General features: G+C 21.6%; 1 protein-coding gene across 1 annotated transcript in view; it reads right to left on the bottom strand.

The window, feature by feature from the left end:
• Window positions 1-4,050: 4,050 nt before the first annotated feature.
• The window catches only part of LOC117177964 (transmembrane 9 superfamily member 3), a 44,249-nt gene continuing 27,918 nt past the window's right edge, over window positions 4,051-20,381 (bottom strand). The window contains exons 7-9 of the mRNA XM_033369105.1: window positions 14,763-14,909; window positions 14,598-14,681; window positions 4,051-4,553 (exon numbers count right to left, since the gene is read on the bottom strand). Of these exons, the coding sequence (XP_033224996.1) occupies window positions 4,409-4,553; window positions 14,598-14,681; window positions 14,763-14,909 (376 nt within the window). The 3' untranslated portion in view covers window positions 4,051-4,408. The remainder of the gene's footprint in view (window positions 4,554-14,597; window positions 14,682-14,762; window positions 14,910-20,381) is intronic.

The raw sequence follows: 20,381 nt of genomic DNA on the forward strand, positions 1-20,381 counted from the left end.
ATTTCATAATACACGATTACACATTCTTCATTCATAAATGGGACTTCTAATGATTAATTTTATCGAAATCTTATGCATCACTAAAGTATTAAACACTGTACATCTTGCACGGTTCGGCTGAAATTACTTTAATCCAAAAGTTCGTAAACTAAGAATTTTCTTCTTGATTTTGTATCTCGAAAACCCTAAAACTATTTGCCGACAAAAAATAAAATCTTGGGCGGAGTCGTTGAAAAATAAAGCATTTTTTATTTCTAAAAATCTTAATGTTTAAAAGAAAACTAGATTTTTCAATCCTATGTACAGAAATAGAACCCCTTGAAAAGAAAAATCATAGAAAACATTGAGCTAATTGAGAACTATTTGTGCTTTTTAATACGCTTGAGCAGTTAAATTAAAAATTAATAATTATTTTATAAATTATTGTTTAGAAGAATTAAAATTTCTCAAAAATGAAGATTGTGATCATTTTTCTCCCGGATATTAGCATTTTTAAACAAGAATCATCATCGAGATACACAATTTTTAAACATTTTAGGTTATGAAAGCGTTTTTTTATCGGAATTTAGTATTTGAAAACAAAAATTATAATTTGGAGATTCAGAATCTTTTAACAATTTTGGATCATATCAATGTTTTTCGTCAGAAATTGGTATTTTTTATAACAATAAAAAATGTATATTTTAAATAAGATTCACAATTTTGAACAATTTTAGGCTATGTTACCTTTTTTCCAAAATTCTTACTTTAAAATAAAAATCATTTTAATTCGAATAATATTCTCGGATTATTTTACCAATTTTTCATCAAATTAGGTTTTTTCGTCAGAAATTGGTATTTTTAACAACAAATATTTTTAAGAATAAAAAATTTGAACAATTTTAGGTTATGTTGTTGATTTACGCCTAAAATTTGAGTTTTTAAACAAAAGATAATTTTCGCCATAAATTAAAATTTATTTTTAAAAAACATTATATTTCAAAGGAGCTTAATAATTTTTTAAACAATTTTAGGTTATGTTGGCGTTATAAATCGAAAATTAGTATTTCCAAACAAAAATCATTATTATTTGAACCAGATTTAGAATCTTTTACTAAATTTAAATTCTGCTAGTTTGCTTAGTCTGTAATTGGTGTTTTTAATATTTTAAATTATATTTCAAAGAAGGCTTGCAATTTCCGAACAATTTTAGGTTATGACAATGTTTTTTGTAGAAAATTATTAGTATTTTTAACGAAAAATTATCATATTTCAAATCATATTTACCAATGTTGAACCATTTTAGGGTTATGTTCGTGTATTTTGCCTGAAATTTGTGTTTTAAACCAAAAAAATCATGTAAATAATTATTTTTGTGTAGAATAATCAATTTTACAAGCCTAAATTTAGGATTTTTTACCAGAAATTGATATTTTATTCAAAAATCATAATATTTCAAAGAAGTTTAATATTTTTTAAAACAATTTTAGGTTATTTTGACGCTTTACATCGAAAAATGGTATTTCCAAACAAAAATCATTATAATTTTTACCAGATTTAGAATATTTTACCAAACTTGAATTTTTCTAGTGTTTTTGGTCTGTAAATTGTATTTTTTAATTATATTTTGAAGAATATTTACTAGTTTCAAACCATTTTAGGGCTATGTTCATGTGTTCTTCTTGAAAGTTGTGCTTTTAAACAAAAAATCATAAAAATACTGATTTTTTTATAATAAAATTTACAAGCATAAATTTAGGATTTTTCGTCGGAAATTAAAATTTTATTCAAAAATAATTATATTTTAAAGAAGGTTCTTATTTTTCAAACAATTCTAGGTTATTTTGTCGTTTTACATCGAAAATTGGTATTACCAAACAAAAATGACTATAATTTGAGCCAGATTTAGAATCTTTTACCAATTTTAAAATTAGGTTAGTGTTTTTGTGAGTAATTTGTATTTTTCATTTTTTAATTAAATTTTATTTAAGAAGTTTGCAAACAATTTTAGGTTATGTTAAAATCTTTCGCCGAAAATCGTTTTTTTACATTAGATTGCGATTAAAATTTAAAATTCTGAACGATTTTCTGTTATGTTCATGTTTTTTTGTAGGAAATTATTTATATTTTCAATGAAAAAATATAATACTTCAAATAATAATAAAAATTTGCAACAATTTTAGGGTTGTGGTCACGGTTAATGGGTTTTGTTTAAAATAATAAAATTAGAAAACTTAAAGTATTGCGGACTGTGTTACTTCTTTTTGCAGGAAACTAAATGTTTAATTTAAAAAAAAAAACATGTTTCAAAAAAGCTAAATAATTTTTTGACAATTTTAGGTTACGTTGGCGTTTTCTATATAAAATTGGTGTTTCAAAAAAATATATATATAATTTGAAGCAGATTCAGAATCTCTTATCAATTTTGAAATTTTTTTTTCAGTTTTTTGCCGGTAATTGGTATTTTTATTTTCCAAAATTATATTTCAAAGACAAGTTCTAATAATTTTTAGTTATGTTAACATCTTTCACCGGAAATTGTTTTTTGTAAACAAAAATTTCCGTTTTCAAAGAATATTTGACATTTTTTAACAATTTCAGGGTTACTTTCACGATTAATGATTTTTGTTTAAAATAATAAAATGCACACGTTTAAGAAATTTTGAAATGTGTTACTATTTTTCTTAAGAAATTAAAATTTTTTATTCAAAAATCGTATTTCAAAGAGGCTAAATAATTTTTGAACAATTTTAGGTTACGTTGGTTTTTCACATCGAACCAGATTTAGAATCTTTCACCAATTTGGAATTATTACAGAGTTTTTTGTCGGTAATTGGCATTTTTTTATTTTAAAAATTAGATTTCGAAGAAGAGTTGCAACAATTTAAGGTTATGTTAAGATCTTTCACCGAAAATTGTGTTTTTTTATCCCAAATTAATAGATTGCGATGAAGGTTTACAATTCTAAACAATTTTCTGTTATGTTAATGTTTTTTAAGGAAATTATTGGTATTTTTAATGAAAAATTATCATATTTTAAAGAATATTTACCATTTTTAATAATTTTAGGTTCATATTTAAGATTAATTTTTTGTTTTACATCGAAAATTGGTATTTCCGAGAAAAAAATAATTATAATTTAAACCAGATTTAGAAGCTTTCACCAACTTTGAGTTATGTAGGTGTCTTCTGTCGGTAATTAGTATTTTTTATGTTGCAAATTATATTTCCAACAAGATTTGCAATTTTTTGACAATTTCAGGTTATGTTAACATATTTAATCGGAAATCGGTTATAATCGCTTGTTAATAAACAGAACACATTAGGTTTAAAAGAATATTTACAATTTTTAATAATAATTTTAATTTTGTGATATTTTGCTTGATCTAAAATTGATATTGTTAATAAAAAATTGTTATATTAAAAAAAAATCTCTACATATTTGAACAATTATGTAAGTATTTTCATCGGGAATTAGTATTTTAGAACAAAAAATGCAACGTTTTGATTTTCTATATCAAATATTACATAATAATACCAAAACTAAAACATAAACTTTAATTAATTATTAAAAATATTGCCCATCCTTTTCTTTTCTATTATTTTATATAACAATGAAATGCACAAAAATATTGTATTAATATTAATTTTCTCCCCTTATTTTAAATTTCCCGTGTAATTATTATCTAAAGTAGAAAGCTACGAATCTACTATTGATGCCCGCATCTTTTTACCCCTTGAAACAAAAAATCAGATTCCTCAAAAAAAACATTTAAGATTGAAAACAAAAAAATTAATAAAATCGTAGCAATTTCTCCAAAAAAGAATTTTTCTCTTTCTGAAATAATAAACAGAAAATTTCCATTTTCTGAAACTAAAATTGGACTATTTTCCAAATCGTCTCCACCGAAAATTTCGTTTCTTATAAGCAAAAAATTCCGGGGAATCCCAAATAAAAAATGAAGGGAAAAAATTGCTTGCTTGTTGCACTCTGGGGTTAAAATAATTTTAATCGAACCGTGCTTAAATGATATTCGCTTATACTAATATTTCAGTAAATTCTAACGACGCATATCAATCTCGTGTTTTTTTTTTTTTTTTTTTTTTGCACACAATTGACTAGGTGAGTTGGTGATGATCGTTGATTGCGAGCAAATCCTCTCTTATCAGGAAATCAATAATTCATATCGTCGTTAAAAAAAAGACCAAAATACGTATGTCGTACATCAAAAATTTGATCCTGGAGATGGTATTGCGATTTGGATCGAACCGTCTCGAAAAAAAAAAGAAAGATTCGAAACGCGACGCTTTTGCGCGATAAGTATCGTTTTTTTTTTCATCGTTTAACTAGTGCGTGGTTTTTGGAGAGAAAAAACGAAAAAAATAAAATAAAATAAAAAACACACACTGATCAAAGTCAAGGACGCGCTTAGTCTATTTTAACGGTCGAGTATATCGTGCGGACGAAAGCATTGGTACCCATGTAACCAACTGTGCCGCACATAATGCCCAGGGCCAAACTGAAAAGGGCCATGTAACCAAAGTAGAATGCTGTTTGGAAGAGCCCGTACATCCTGAAATTAATGTACATTTACAGATTTATAGAGACAGTTCTTTCAATTTCGAGAATAATATAATAATCAGGGCAGAGGGGGCAATACCTCCACCCCCAACCTCAGAAATCGCTCACGGAGGGGTATTAATTTTATTAATTTATTAATATTATTAAGTATAATTATTTTTAATTATTTTTAAAAATTAAGTATAATTAAATATTATTAATTTATTAAGTATTAATTTATTCCACCCTGAAATCTTTGTAAAATATTTTTAATCTTTTCGAAATCTTTGAAAAAGCTTTATAATCTTTGTGATATCTTTGGGGAATAATCAATGAAATATTTGTGAAATTTTTACGAAATATTTTTTAATATTTTATAGATATTTGATAATATTTTTTTTTTAAATTATTGAAATCTTTAGAAAATTATCAGAATCTTTATTAAATCTTTTAAAAAATCTATGCGAAATCTTTGAAAAATCATTGAGCGCTTTGTGAAATCTTTTAAAACTATTCAAAATCTTTCCAAAACCATCAAAATCTTTGCAATATTTTTGGGGAAACATTTAAGAGTTTGTGAAATCTTTAGAAAATCATTGAAATCTTTGTAAAATATTAATAATATTTTTTAAATATTTAAAATAATATTTGTGAAATTGTTTAAATCTTTGAAAACTATTTGAAACCTTTGTCAAATCTTCGCGAAAGATTTGAAATATTTGTTAATGTATATAAAAATGATTGAAATATTTGTGAAATCTTGTAATACGATCCAAACCCTTTTAAATCTTTGGGATATCTTATATTTTATAATATTAAAAAAAAAAGATTGCAATATTTAATAAATCATCGAAATCTTTGTTAAATCTTTCAAATCTATCCGAAATCTTAATGAAATATTTGAAATCTTTGAAATTATTAAAAAATCATTAAAATATTAATAATATTTAAAATATTTGTTAAATATTTGAAATCTTTTTAAAATGTTTAAAATATTTGTGAAATTGTTTAAATCTTTGCAAAATAGTTGAAATCGTTGCAAAATTTTCGCGAAATATACGAAATATTTTTGAAATTGCTGAAATCTTTGGGAAATCATTAAACACTTTGTGAAATTTTTATAAGCTATCCGAAATGTTTGTGAAACCTGTAGAAAATCATTTAAATATTTGTAAAATATTTAATATCTTTTTTAAATATTTAAAATATTTTTTTAATATTTGATAAATTTTTTGAATATTTTATCATATTTGTTAACATTTGTTAAATCTTTTAAATCTACGAAATATTTGTGAAATCTTTTGGAAAACATTAAAATGTATATTAAAATATTTCAAATATTTTTTCAACATTTGTTATATTTTTTAAATTGTTCAAAACTTTGTCAAAATATTGAAGATTTTGTGAAATATTTAAAATAATATTTGTGAAATTGTTTAAATCTTTGACAAATATTTGAAACCTTTGTGAAATCTTCGCGAAAGATTTGAAATTATTAGAAAATCATTAAAATATTTATAATATTTTTAAAATATTTTTTATATATTTTAAATGGTTGAAATCTTTAGGAAATCATTTAAGAGTTTCTTATATCTTTAGAGAATGATTGAAATCTTTATAAAATATTTAAAATATTTGAAAATATTTGTGAAATTTTTTAAATCTTTGCAAATTAGTTAAAATGTTTGTAAAATCTTCGCGAGATTTTCGAAATATTTTTGAAATTGCTGAAATATTTGGGAAATCATTGAACACTTTGTGAAATTTTTATAAACTATTTAAAATTTTTGTGAAACCTTTAGAAAATCATTTAAATATTTGTAAAATATTTAATATCTTTTTAAAATTTTTTAAATATTTTTTAATATTTGATATATTTTTTTGATATTTGATATACTTTTTTTAATATTTGATAATATTTGTAAAATTGTTTATATCAGCAAAATATTTGAAATCTTTTTAAAATCTTCGCTAAATATTTGTAGTATTCTTGAAATCTTTGGTAGTATTTGTTAAAATGATTGAAATCTTTGAAAAATCATCGAAACATTTGTTAAATCTTTTAAATCTACGAAATTTTTACGAAATATTTGAAATCTTTGTGAAATTTGTTTTCTAAAACATTAAAATGTTTATAAACATATTTAAAATATTTTTTCAATATTTGTTATATTTTTTAAATTGTTGAAAACTTTGTAAAAATATTGAAGATTTTGTGAATTATTTATAAACTATCCGGGATCTTTGTGAAAACTTTAGAAAATCATTGAAATCTTTGTAAAATATTAATAATATTTTTTAAATATTCGATAATATCCAAACTATCCAAAATCTTTGCAAAACATTGAAAATCTTTGTGATATCTTAGGGAAATTATTGAAATCTTTGTTAAATCTTTTTAATCTATCCGAAATCTCAATGAAATATTTGAAATCTTTGTAAAATATTAAAACTATTTTTAAATATTTGAAAATATTTGCGAAATTGATTAAATGTTTGGGAAATATTTTAAATCTTTGTAAAATCTTCGCCAAATATTTAAAATATTTGGCAGTATTTGACAAAATGACTAAAATCTTGGTGAAATCTGTTGAAAATATTCAAAATCTTTGCAAAACCTTTTAACTCGTTGTAATATCTTTGGGAAATTATTGAAATCTTTCGGAAATCATTACAAAATATATAAAATATTTTGAATATTTTTTTGAGAGGTTATATTTTTTAAATTGTTGAAATCTTTGGGAAATCACTCAAGGCTTTATGGAATATTTTTAAATTATCCGAAATCTATGAAAAACTTTAGAAAATCATTTAAATATTTGTAAAATATTTAAAATATTTTTTTAATATTTGATAATATTTGTGAATCTGTTTAAATCTTTGCGAATTATTTGAAATATTTGGTATTGTTTGTAAAAATATAATATTTTTAAAAAATCATGAATAATAATGATTCGAAAACTTGGTGAAATTTTGAAATTCTTGGGATATAATTAAAATATTTAGAATAATTTTGAAATATTTATTATATTTCTTAAATTGTTGAAATCTTTGGGAAATCATTGAATAATTTGTGAAGTCTTTGTGATCTATCTTAAATCTTTGTGAAGCCTTTAGAAAGTCATTGAGATCTTTCTAAATATTAAAACATTTTTAAAATATTTGATGATATTTGATATTTGTGAAATTATTTAAATCTTTGACAAATATTTGAAATATTTGGTAGTATTTTTAAAACTGAATGAAATATTTGTGAAATCTTTGAGAAGTCATTAAAATATTTATAAAATATTGATAATATTTTTGCAATATTTGTTATATTTTTTAAATTGTTAAAAACTTTGGAAAATCATTTAAGAGTTTGTGAAATATTTCGAAAATTATTGAAATCTTTGTAAAATATTAAAAATATTTTGAAAATTTTTAATAATATTTGAGAAAGTGTTTAAATCTGAGCGAAATATTTGCAATCTCTGCAAAAACTTCGCCAAATATTTGGAATATTTTTGAAACAATTGGTAGTATTTGTAAAAATGATTAAAATGTTTGTAAAATCTCTATAACCTATCCGAAATCTTTGTGAAACCTTTAGAAAATCTTCTAAATCTTTGTAAAATATTAAAAATATTTTTTGAATATTTGATATTTCTGAAATTGTTTAAGTCTTTGCGAAATATTTTTAATCTTTGAGAAATCTTTGTCAAATATTTGAAATTTTTTGGAAACATTTGGTAGTATTTTTAAAACTGATTGAAATCTTTGTGAAATCTTTGGAAAAACATTAGAATATTTATAAAATATTTAAAATATTTTTGCAATATTTGATGTTTTTGAAATTGTTTAAATCTTTGGAAAATATCTGAAATCTTTGTGAAATATTTTCAAACTATCAGAAATCTTTGTCAAATATTTTAAATCTATTCGAAATCTTTGTGATATCTTTGCGGAATAATCGTTGAAATCTTTGTGATATCTTTGGGCAACTATTGAAATCTTTAGAAATCGTTTTGAAATATTTCAAATTTCTTATCAATATTTGATAATATTTTTTTAGAAATTATTGAAATCTTATGAAATTCATTAAAATATTTATAAAATATTAATAATATTTTTAAAATATTTGTTACATTTTTTAAATTGTTGAAGTCTTTGAGAAATCATTAAAGAGTTTCTGATATCTTTAAAAAATCATTGCAATTTTTGTAAAATATTTAAAATATTTTTGAAATTATTGGTAGTATTTGTAAAAATGATTGAAATCTTTGTAAAATCTTGAACAAATCATAGAAATATTGACTAAATATTTTTAATCTATTCGAAATCTTTATAAAATATTTGTGAAATCTTTGAAATCCTTGGAGAATCATTAAAATATTTATAAAACATTTAGAATATTTTTTTGAAATGTTTGTTTTATTTTTTAAATTGTTGAAATCTTTGGAAAATCATTAAAAAATCATCGAAATATTTGTTAAATATTTTAAATCTACTCAAAATCTTTATGAAATATTTGAAATTTTGTAAAAGCTTTGAAATCCTTGGGAAATCATTAAAATATTTATAAAATATTTAGAATATTTTTTTGAAATATTTGATATATTTTTTAAATGGTTGAAATCATTTGAAAATCATTGAAGATTTTTTGATATATTTATATTCTATCTGAAATCTTTGTGCAAATTTCAGAAAATTATTTAAATATTTATAAAATATATAAAATATATTTTTAATATTTGATGATATTTGTGAAATTGTTTAAATCTTTGCGAAATATTTGATAATATTTTTTTAAAATAATTGACATCTTTGGGAAATGATTAAAATCTTTTAAATCTATTCGAAATCTTTATGAAATATATCAAATCCTTGTGAAATTTTGGGAAATCATTAAAAAATATATAAAATACTTAGAATATTTTTTGAGATATTATATTTTTTAAATTGTTTAAATCTTTGCGAAACACTTGAAACATTTTTTAAATATTTGGTAGCATTTGTAAAAATTATTGAAATTTTTGTGAAATCTTTAAAAAATCATTGAATGTTTTGTAAAATCTTTTAAAGCTATCCAAAATCTTTGAAAAATCTTTAAAATCTTTGTGATATCTTTGGGAAATAATTAAAATATTCGTAAAATATTAATAATATTTTTTCAATATTTGTTATATTTTTTTAATTGTTGAAAACTTTAGAAAATCATTGAAATCTTTATTAAATCTTTTAAAGATATCTGAAATCTTTATGAAATATTTGAAATCTTTTTCAAACCATTGAAAAATCATTGAACGCATTGTAAAATCTTTTAAAATAATCCAAAATCTTTTCAAAACCTTTAAAATCTTTGTGATATTCTTGGGGAATCATTGAAGAGTTTGTGAAATCTTTGTTACATATCAAAAATATTTTTTAAATATTTCTGAATTGTTTAAATCTTTGGGAAATATTTGAAACTTTTGTGAAATCTTCACCAAAAATTTGAAATATTTGTTAGTGTTTGTAGAAATGATTGAAATATTTCTGGAATCTTTTAAAACGATCCAAAACTTTTAAAATCTTTGTGATATCTTTATTTGTTGATATCTTATATTTTATAAATAATATTTTTTTAAATTGAGATCTTTGGAAAATCATCAAAATCTTTGTTGAATCTTTTAAATATATCTGAAATCTTAATGAAATATTTAAAATCTTGGAAATTATTAGGAAATCATTCAAATATTTTTAAACATTTTAAAATATTTGTGAAATTGTTTAAATCTTTTCGAAATAGTTGAAATCTTTGTAAAATTTTCGCGAGATATTTGAAATACCTTTTTAAAATTGCTGAAATCTTTGTGAAACGTTCAGAAAATCATTTAAATATTTGTAAAATATTACAAATATTTTAAAAATAAATTTGATATATTTGATAATATTTGTGAATTTGTTTAAATCTTTGTAAAATCTTCGCCAAATATTTGAAATATTTGGTAGTATTTGTAAAAATGATTGAAATCTTTAAAGAATCATCGAAATATTTATTAAATCTTTTAAATCTATTAGAAATCTTTATGAAATATTTGTAAAATCTTTGAAATCCTTGGGAAATCATTAAAATATTTATAAAATATTTAGAATATTTTTTTGAAATATTCGTTATATTTTTAAAATTTTTGAAATCATTGGAAAATCACTGAATATTTAATAATATTTATGAAACTGTTTAAATCTTTGCAAAGTATTTGAAATCTTTGCCAAATATTTGAAATATTTGTGAAATATTTGGTAGTATTTTTAAAACTGATTGAAATCTTTGTGAAATCTTTGGGAAAAGATTAAAATATTTATAAAAGATTTAGAATATTTTTTATATTTTTTAAATTGTTGAAAACTTTGAGAAATCATTGAACACTTTGTTTAATCTTTATAAACCATCCGAAATCTTCGTAAAAACTTTAGAAAATCATTAAAATATTTGCAAACTATATCAAATATTTTTTAAACATTTAATAATATTTGTGAAATCGTTTTAATCCTTGGAACACATTTTAAATTTTTGCAAAATCTTCGCCAAATATTGAAAATATAAAGTATTAATTTACCCCCTCTGAAATCTTTGTGAAATAATTGATGTCTTTGTGAAGTATGTTTAAACTATCAGAAATCCTTATTAAATATTTTTAATCGTTTCGAAATCTTTGCAAAATTTTTAAGATCTTCGTGATTGGTTGATTTCTTATATTTTATAATATTAAAAAAAAAAAGATTGAAATCTTTGGACAATCATCGAATTCTTTGTTAAATCATTTAATTCTAGCCAAAACCTTGAGGAAATATTTGAAATCTTTCAGATTATTAGGAAATCATTAAAATATTTATAATATTTTTGAAATATTTACTTTAGAAAATCATTTAAATATTTGTAAACTATATAAGATATTTTTTAAACATTTGATAATATTTGTGAAATTGTTCAAATCTTTGAAAAATATTTGAAATCTTTGTAAGATCTTCACCAAATATTTGAAATATTATTAAAATATTTTGTAGTATTTGTAAAAATTATTGAAATCTTTTTGAAATCTGTTTTAACTATCTAAAATCTTTGCAAAACCTTTCAAATTTTTGTGATATCTTTAGGAAATTATCGAAATCTTTAGAAATTTGGCGAATTATTTCAAATATTTGATAATACTTTTTAAAAAATGATTGAAATGTTTTGAAAATCATGGATATTTTTTCGAAATATTTGTCATATTTTTCAAATTGTTGAAAATTTGGAGGAATCATTGAAAAATCTTTGTAAAATTTTTACGAAATAGTTCAAATATTTTATAAACATTGGATAATATATTTTTTAAAAATGATTGAAATCTTTGGAAAGTAATCAGAATCTTTGTTAAACCTTTGAAATATATCCGAAATCTTTAAAATCTTTGGGAAATCATTAAATATTAAATATTAAATATTTATAAATATTTCAAATATTTTATAAACATTTGATAATATTAAAAAAAAAAGATTGAAATCTTTAGAAAATCATTGAAACCTTTGTAAAATATAAAAATATTTTTAAAATATTTGAAATCTTCGTGAAATATTTGAAACATTAAAAAAATATTTGGTACTGTTTTATGAAAATGATTGAAATCTTTGTGAAATCTTGTAAATCTATCCAAAATCTTTGAAATCATTAAAATCTTTAAGAAATGTTTTTAAACTATCCAAAATTTAATCAAAACCTATAAAATCTTTGTGATACATTTGAGAAATCACTAAAATCTTTGTGAAATCTGCGAAATTATTGAAATATTTAGCAATATTAGTAAAAATAATTGAAATCTTTGGAAAATCATATTTGTTATATTTTTTAAATTGTTGAATTCTTTAGGAAATCATTCGAAAGTTTGTGAAATCTTCAGAAAATCATTGGAATTTTTGTAAAATATTAAAAATATTTTTTGAAATACTTGGTAGCAATTGTAAAAATGATTGAAATCTTTAAAAAATCATTGAATGCTTTGTGAAATCTTTTGAAACTATCCAAAATCTTAAAAATCTTTGTGACATAATTCGGAAATCATTGAAATCTTTGTGAAATCTTTAGAAATTTTTGAAAAATATTTCAAATAATTTATAAATATTGTTTTTTGTTTTGTTAAACGATGGAATTCTTTGGAAAATTAACAAAATCTTTTAAATCTATTTGAAATTTTAATGAAATATTTGAAATATTGGTGAAATCTTTGATATCCTTGGGATATAATGAAAATATTTATAAAATATTTAGAATATTTTTTAAATTGTTGAAATCATTGGGAAATCATTCAAGAGTTTGTGAAATCTTTAGAAAATCATTGAAATGTTTGTAAAATATTTAAATTATTTTTTAAATATTTGATTATATTTGTGAAATTGTTTAAATCTTTGCGAAATATTTCAAATCTTTGTGAAATGTTCGCAAATATTTTTTAAATATTTGATAGTATTTGTAAAAATGATTGAAACCTTTAAAAAATCATTAAATACTTTGTGAAATCTTTTAAAATTATACAAAATATTTGCAAAACCTTGAAAATCTTTGTGATATCTTTCGGAAATCATTTAAATCTTGGTGTAATCTTTTCAAAATCATTCAAATATTTATAAAATATTAAGAATATTTTTTTTGAAACATTTTTTATATTTTTTAAATTATTGTAACCGTTGGGAAATTCTTATAAAATATCCGAAATCTTGGCGAAACGTTTAAAAAATCAGTTAAATATTTGTAAAATATTTAACATAGTTTAAAAATATTTAATAAGATTTGTGAACTTGTTTAAATCTTTGTAAAATCTTTAAAGTATTTGGGAATTCATTAAAATCTTTATAAAATATTTAGAATATTTGTTATATATTTTAAATTGTTGAATCTTTGTCAAATATTAAAAATATTTTTAAAAGGTTTGATAATGCTTGGGAAATCAGTAAAATGTTAAGAATATATTTTTTTAATTCGTTACATTTTTTAAATTGTTGAAACCTTTGGGAAATCATTAAGAATTTTTTAGAAATATTTTATAATATTTGTGAATGTGTTTAAATCTTTTCGAAATATTTGAAATCGTTGTGAAATTATTTAAATCTTTATAAAATGATTGGGAAATCATTTAGGCCTTTGTGAAATCTTTTTAAACTATCCAAAATCTGTGCTAAAAGTTTTAAATCTTTGCGAAATCCATAGAAAATAATTTAAATCATTTAATTTTCATCTAAACTTATGAATCTTTAACTCAAATAGTTGAATTTTATAACAAGAAGATGAATTTTCAACCATAAGGATTAATTTTCCACAAAAAAAAAGCGAATTTTTTACAAAGTACCTCAATTTTCAAACAACTAATTTAATTTCTAAATAAAAAATATAAATTTTCAACCAAACAGTTGAATTTTCGTCCAAAAATGATACTATTTCAACAAAAAATAGAATGGTTAAATTTTCTGTTAAAAGTCTAATTCTTAACGAAAAAAAAGAAACTGATATTAAGAAAAAATAGTTGAATTTTTTGATGGTATAGTTAGATTTAATTTAAAAAATTAATTTTCAACAGAGTAGTTATATTTTCAAAAATTGAAGAATTTTCAATTAAAAATGATGAATCTTCAAATAAACAAAAACTAATTTTTACCCAAAATTTTTCACTTTTAACCGCAATAATTTAATTTCTACCTAAAAGAATATATAAATTCGCAAAGAACAATGTAACAAAATTTTCTATTCTAATTTAGAAAAACTCTAAAAACTACTTGAAGCATTTTTATATAATCTTGAGGAGGATAATTTGAAATTGTATCATTGTTTTTAAAAAAAATTACCCTTCCAAAAACAATCTGCAAAATTAAGTATTAATCAAAATCTGCAAGAACAAAAAATTGCAAAAGGCGTTTTTTTATGATTGAAAATAATACAAATTCAATAATAAATTATGATTGAATTAAATATAAGATCCATAAACTGTAAATAAGACCGTAACCAAATCAACTAAAATAAAAAAAAATATAAGTAAAATGAAAACCCTTTGAACCTATGACTTACTTTGTTTTAAAGAAGAAATAGTAAAATGAATAGAGATACACGTATCCCGATGTGGAAGCGGCTGCGAGGAAACTCGTCCATTGCCTGAAAATTAATTAATTAATTGAATAAAAAATTTAAATAAATGGGTAAATCTTTAAAAATTAAAAAAATTAAAAATATTACCATCTGTAGTCCTCGGCATTGAGCAAGAAGTAGGTGCACACAATCGTGACACAAACTGTGACAATCATGAGAATTATAAATACTAAAAGCATAAAGCCATAAACGTAGTAAATCTTATACGCCCAAAACGACGTGAAGATGAAGTACCTGAACAAAAAATAAAAATACGAAGACTTAAACTCAATTTTAATACATTAATAACAATTTTATAATAAATATTATAAAAACGATTGAATTTTAAGAACAATAAGAAGCCTATTAATTTATTAATCAAATGTTATATTTTTTAGTTAAAATTTAGACTGTTATAATAATCATATGATAATAATGGAATTTTTAATTGTAAGGGTGGTGATTCGGCGGACGATTTCAAATTCCCGCTCATTTCCCGGTCAAGTTTTTCCAATTTTCCGGGTCAACTGAAATCGACATATTCATACTTGACGCTAAACACAAAAATTTATTTTTATTCTTGACGTTCACTCTAAACATCCTAACACAACAGATCAAAAATTGCAGAATAAATTAATTTTGAAACAAATATTCAAATTTTGCACTAAAAAAATACTAATTTTTAACCAAAAATACCGGATTTTCAAGAAAATTAGTTCAATTTTCAAAATAACTGATGAATTTTCAACTGAAATAGTTTAATTTTTAATAACAAAAAATCAATTTTTACTGAAAAAGATAAATTCTCAACTAAAAAAGATCAGTTTTTCAACCCAAAATTAAATTTTTCTCTCAAATTATTGAATATTCAACTGGAATAATAGTTAAATATTTTTATTTTGAAAAACAAAATCATTTTAAACCAAAGAATAAACATATTTTCAACGAAAAAGTTAAATATTCTACAAAAAATTCCTTTCCACCCAAAGAAAAAAGAATTTTTCCATCAAATTGCTTATATTTCAACCATAAAAATTAATTTTTAATTAAATAATTGAATTTTCATCCAAAAATAATAATAATTTTCTACCAGATATATCTATTTTTTAACACAATATGTGGGTTTTCAACAAAATAGTTAAATTTCTAATTAAAAGAGACCAATTTTCATTCAAATTACTGAATTTTGAACTAGAAAAGATCAATTTTAAACCAAAAGGTGCAGTTAAAGTTTCATTTGAAGGAATTTTCAACAAAAAAGTTGAATTTTCAACCATAAGAATTAAATTTCTACAAAAGAGGGCAGATTTTTCACAAAGTACATAAGTTTTTTAAGAAATAGTTTAATTTTCAAATAAAAAATATCAATCTTCAACCAACTAGTTGATCTTGGTGAAATCTTTAGGAAATATTTTTGAAATTTTGTTCATATTTGTAAAATTCTTGGAATCTTTGGAAAGTAATTGATGTATTTGTAAAATTTTTTTAATTTATCGAAAATCTTTGCGAAATATTAAAAATAATTCTGGAAACTTTGCAAAATATTTGGTTATATTAATGAACTTATAAAAAACGTTGCGCAATCATTGAAATTTTTGTGCAATCTTCCAAATATATCGGAAATTTGTATCAAACAATTAAAGTCTTTGTGCAATCTATTAAATCTATCCGAAATCTTTGTGAAATTCCTAGACAATCATTGAAATACTTGATAATGTTTTTGAAATACTTAAAATCTTTGTAAAATATTTTTATTTTTGAGAAATCATTGAAATCTTTGGTAAAATTTTCGTGAAATATTTTTGAAATATTTGGTAATATTTGTAATAATGATTGAAATATTTGTGAAATCTTTGAAGAATCATTTAAGTCTTTGTGATTATAATTTGTGAAATCTTTCTGAAGTCCTCAGAAGCCTGCAAAATTTTCAAAATATTTGGTGGTATTTGTGAAATTTTTAAAATATTTGAAAAATAATTAAAGCATTTGTAAAACATTTTAAATCTAACCGAAATCATTGCGAAACATTTGAAAACTTTGTGATATCTTTGAAATCTTTAAGAAATCATTGAAATCTTCATCAAATATTTGTGAAATTGTTTATATCTTTGTGAAATCATTTTTTCTTTTGTGAAATATTTTTAATTAATCCGAAATCTTTTCCAAATATTTGAAATACTTGTAAAATATTTCTGAAATATTTACGAAATATTTGAGACTTAAAAAAATCATTGAAATCTTTCTGAAATCTTTGAAAATGTTTGTAAAGAAATCTTTGAAATTGTACGGTAATCATTGATGTCTTTGTAAAATCTTTTAAATCCGTTCGAAATCTTTCTGAAATCTTTACAAAATATTTGAAATCTTTGTAAAATCTTGGGAAAATCATTCAAATCTTTATGAAATCTTGTAAGTCTATCCGAAATCTTTGCAACGAATTAAAAAACTTTGTGATATCTTTGAAACCTTTAAGAAATCATTAAAATCTTTGTGACTTTTTAAAATCTTTCTGAAAAATTTAGAAATCTTTACAAAATATTTTCTAATTTTGAAAAATCTTTTGGAATCTTTGGAAACCTTGGAAATATTTTTTAAACATTTATGCAATTTTTTAAATCATTATAAAATGATTGAAAAATCATTATGCCTTTGTAAAATCTTTGCGAAATATTAGAAATCTTTGTGAAATCTTGCAAATCTACCTGAAGACTTTGCACAATATTCCAAATCTTTACGAAATATTACAAATCTTTGGGAAATCGATGAAATCCTTTAGGAATATTTTTGAAGTATTTGATATATTTTTGAAATTGTTAAAATATTTGTGCAATCTTTTAAAACTATACAAAAATCTTTGCAAGACGTTTCAAATCTTTGTGAAATCCATAGAAAATCACTAGAATCTTTGTGAAATATTTGATATTTGTGGAATTCTTCAAATCTTAGCGTAATGTTTAAAATTTTTGGGGGAATCATCGAAATTTTTGTGAAACTTTTAAAACTATCCAAAACTATCTGAAATTTTTGAAAACTTTGTGATATCTTCGAAATCTTTAAGAAATCATTGAAATCTTTGTCAAATTTTTCTGAAATCTTGGCGAAATATTTGAAATTTTTTTAAAAATATTTTTTTGAAATTATTGAAACATTTCTGAAATCATGTATGCCTTTGTTAAATCTTGGCGAAATATCCAACATCTTTGTGAAATCTAGTAAGTCCATCCGAAATATTTGCGAAATATTTTAAAGCTTTGTGATATCTTTGGAATATTTAAGAAATCAAATAATTATTTTAATATTTGTTAATATTTGTGAAACTATTGAGACCTTTGTTAAATTATTGGAGAAACATGTATGCCTTTGTGAAATATTTTTAATCTATCCGGAATCTTTTTAAAATTTTCCCAAAATATTTGAAAACTTTGGAAAATGATTGAAATCTTGTAAATCTACCTGAAACCTTTGCGAAATATTTGCAATCTTTACGAAATATGAAAAATGTTTGGCAAATCATTAAATTCCTTTGAAAATATTTTTGAAGTATTTGATACATTTTTGAATTTGTAAAAAACTTTGTAAAACCCTTTTAAACTATCCAAAAATCTTTGCGAAATATTTGAAATCTTTGAGAAATCTATAGAAAATCACTGCAATTTTTGTGAAATATTAAAAATATTTTTGAAATATTTAGTAAGATTTGTGAAATTCTTAAAATCTTTGCGAAATATTTTTTAAAATTTCAGAAATCATTCAAATCTTTGTGAAATATTTGCGAAATAATAGAAAAATTTCGGAAATATTTAGAAATATTTGTAAAAATGATTGAAATCTTTGTGAAATCTTTACGGAATATTGGAAATCTTCTTGAAATATTTGTCAAATTATCGATATATTTGGGAAAGCATTAAAGTTTTTGTAAAATCGTTTAAATTTGTCCGAAATTTTTGCGAAATCTTTGAAAACTTTGTTGTTATATCTTTTAAATCTTTGTGAAATTTTCTGAAGTCTTCAGAAATCTGCGATATATTAAAATTATTTGTTCAATATTTTGCAATATTATTGAAATCTTTGGAAAGTTATTCATGCCTTTGTGAAATCTTTTAAATCTATCCGAAATTTTTGCGAAATCTTTGAAAACTATGTGATATATTTAAAATCTTTAAGCAATCATTGAAATCTTGGCCAAATTTTGCCTGAAATCTGGGCGAAATACTTGCGTGAAATCTTTGCGAAATTTTTTCAATATTTGGGAAATCATTAAAATCTTTGTGTAAATCTTTGCGAAGTTATTGAAATGTTTTTGAAATATTAGTAATCACTGTTAAACTATTTGAAATATTTTTTGAGTATTTGTTAATATTTGTGAAATTATTCTAATCTTCGTGAAATCTTTCTGAAATCTTTACGAAATATTTGAAATATTTTTTAATATTTATGAAATAATTGAAAATTTTGTGAAATCTTCGGGAAAACCTGTATGCATTTGTGAAATCTTTTTAATCTATCCAAAATTTTTGTGAAATTTTCGCGAAATCTTTGTGAAATCTTTGGGAAATTATTGAAATCTTGTATATCTACCCGAAATATATGCGAAATATTTGAAATCTTTACGAAATATTTAACATTTTCGGGAAATCATTGAAATCCTTTGAAAATATTTTTGAAGTACTTGAAATCTTCTTGAAATATTTGGTAATGTTGTCAAAATATTTGAAATATTTGTTAATATTTGTGAAATAATTGAAATATTTGTGAAATCATCGGGAAAACCTGTATGCATTTGTGAAATCTTTTTAATCTATCCAAAATCTTTTTGAAACTTTCGCGAAATTTTTGGAAAATTATTGAACACTTGTAAATCTACCAGAAATCTTTGCGAAATATTTGAAATCTTTACGAAATTATTGAAACCCTTTAAAAATATTTTTGAAGTATTTGACATATTTTTGATTTTGTTGATTCGCTGAAATCACTGACATCTTTGTGAAATTATTGAAATTTTTGTGAAATTCGGTAATTGTCCGAAATCTTTATGAAATCTTCGCAAAATCTTTGAAATCTTTGTGAAATCTTACAAGTCTATCGGAAATATCTGCGAATTTTTTTTCACATCTTTCTGAATTCTTTAAAAATATTTGAAATATTTGTGAATATTTATGTAATCATTTTGAAATCATCTATACGAAATAATCGCATAATATTTGAAGTCTATGTAATATCTTTGGAAAATCATCGAAATCTTGTAAGTCTATCCGTAATATTTGCTAAATATTTGAAAACTTTGTGATATCATTGAAATATTTAAGAAAACGTTGTCAAATTCTTGTAAAATCTTTCTGAAATGTTTAGAAATATTTGCGAAATATTTGATTTTTTTTTCATTTTTGTGAAATTATTGAAATCTTTATTAAATCATTGGGAAATCATGAATGCCTTTTTCAATTCTTCTTAATCTATCAAGAATCTTTTTAAAATCGTTGCGAAATATTTGAAATTTTTGTGAAATCTGGTAAGTCTATCCGCAATCTTTACGAAGAATTTGAAAACTTTGTAATATCTTTGAAATCTTTAAGAACTCATTGAAATTTTTGTTAAGCCTTTCTGAAATTTATAGAAATCGTTGATAAATATTTTTAATATTTTTTGAATATTTGTAAAATTATCGAAATATTTTTGAAATCATCTATCCAAAATATTGGCATCTTTAAAATCTTTGGAAAATCATTG

The sequence above is a fragment of the Belonocnema kinseyi genome, chromosome 8, assembly GCF_010883055.1.
Source record: "Belonocnema kinseyi isolate 2016_QV_RU_SX_M_011 chromosome 8, B_treatae_v1, whole genome shotgun sequence".
NCBI classification, from domain to species: Eukaryota; Metazoa; Arthropoda; class Insecta; order Hymenoptera; family Cynipidae; genus Belonocnema; species Belonocnema kinseyi.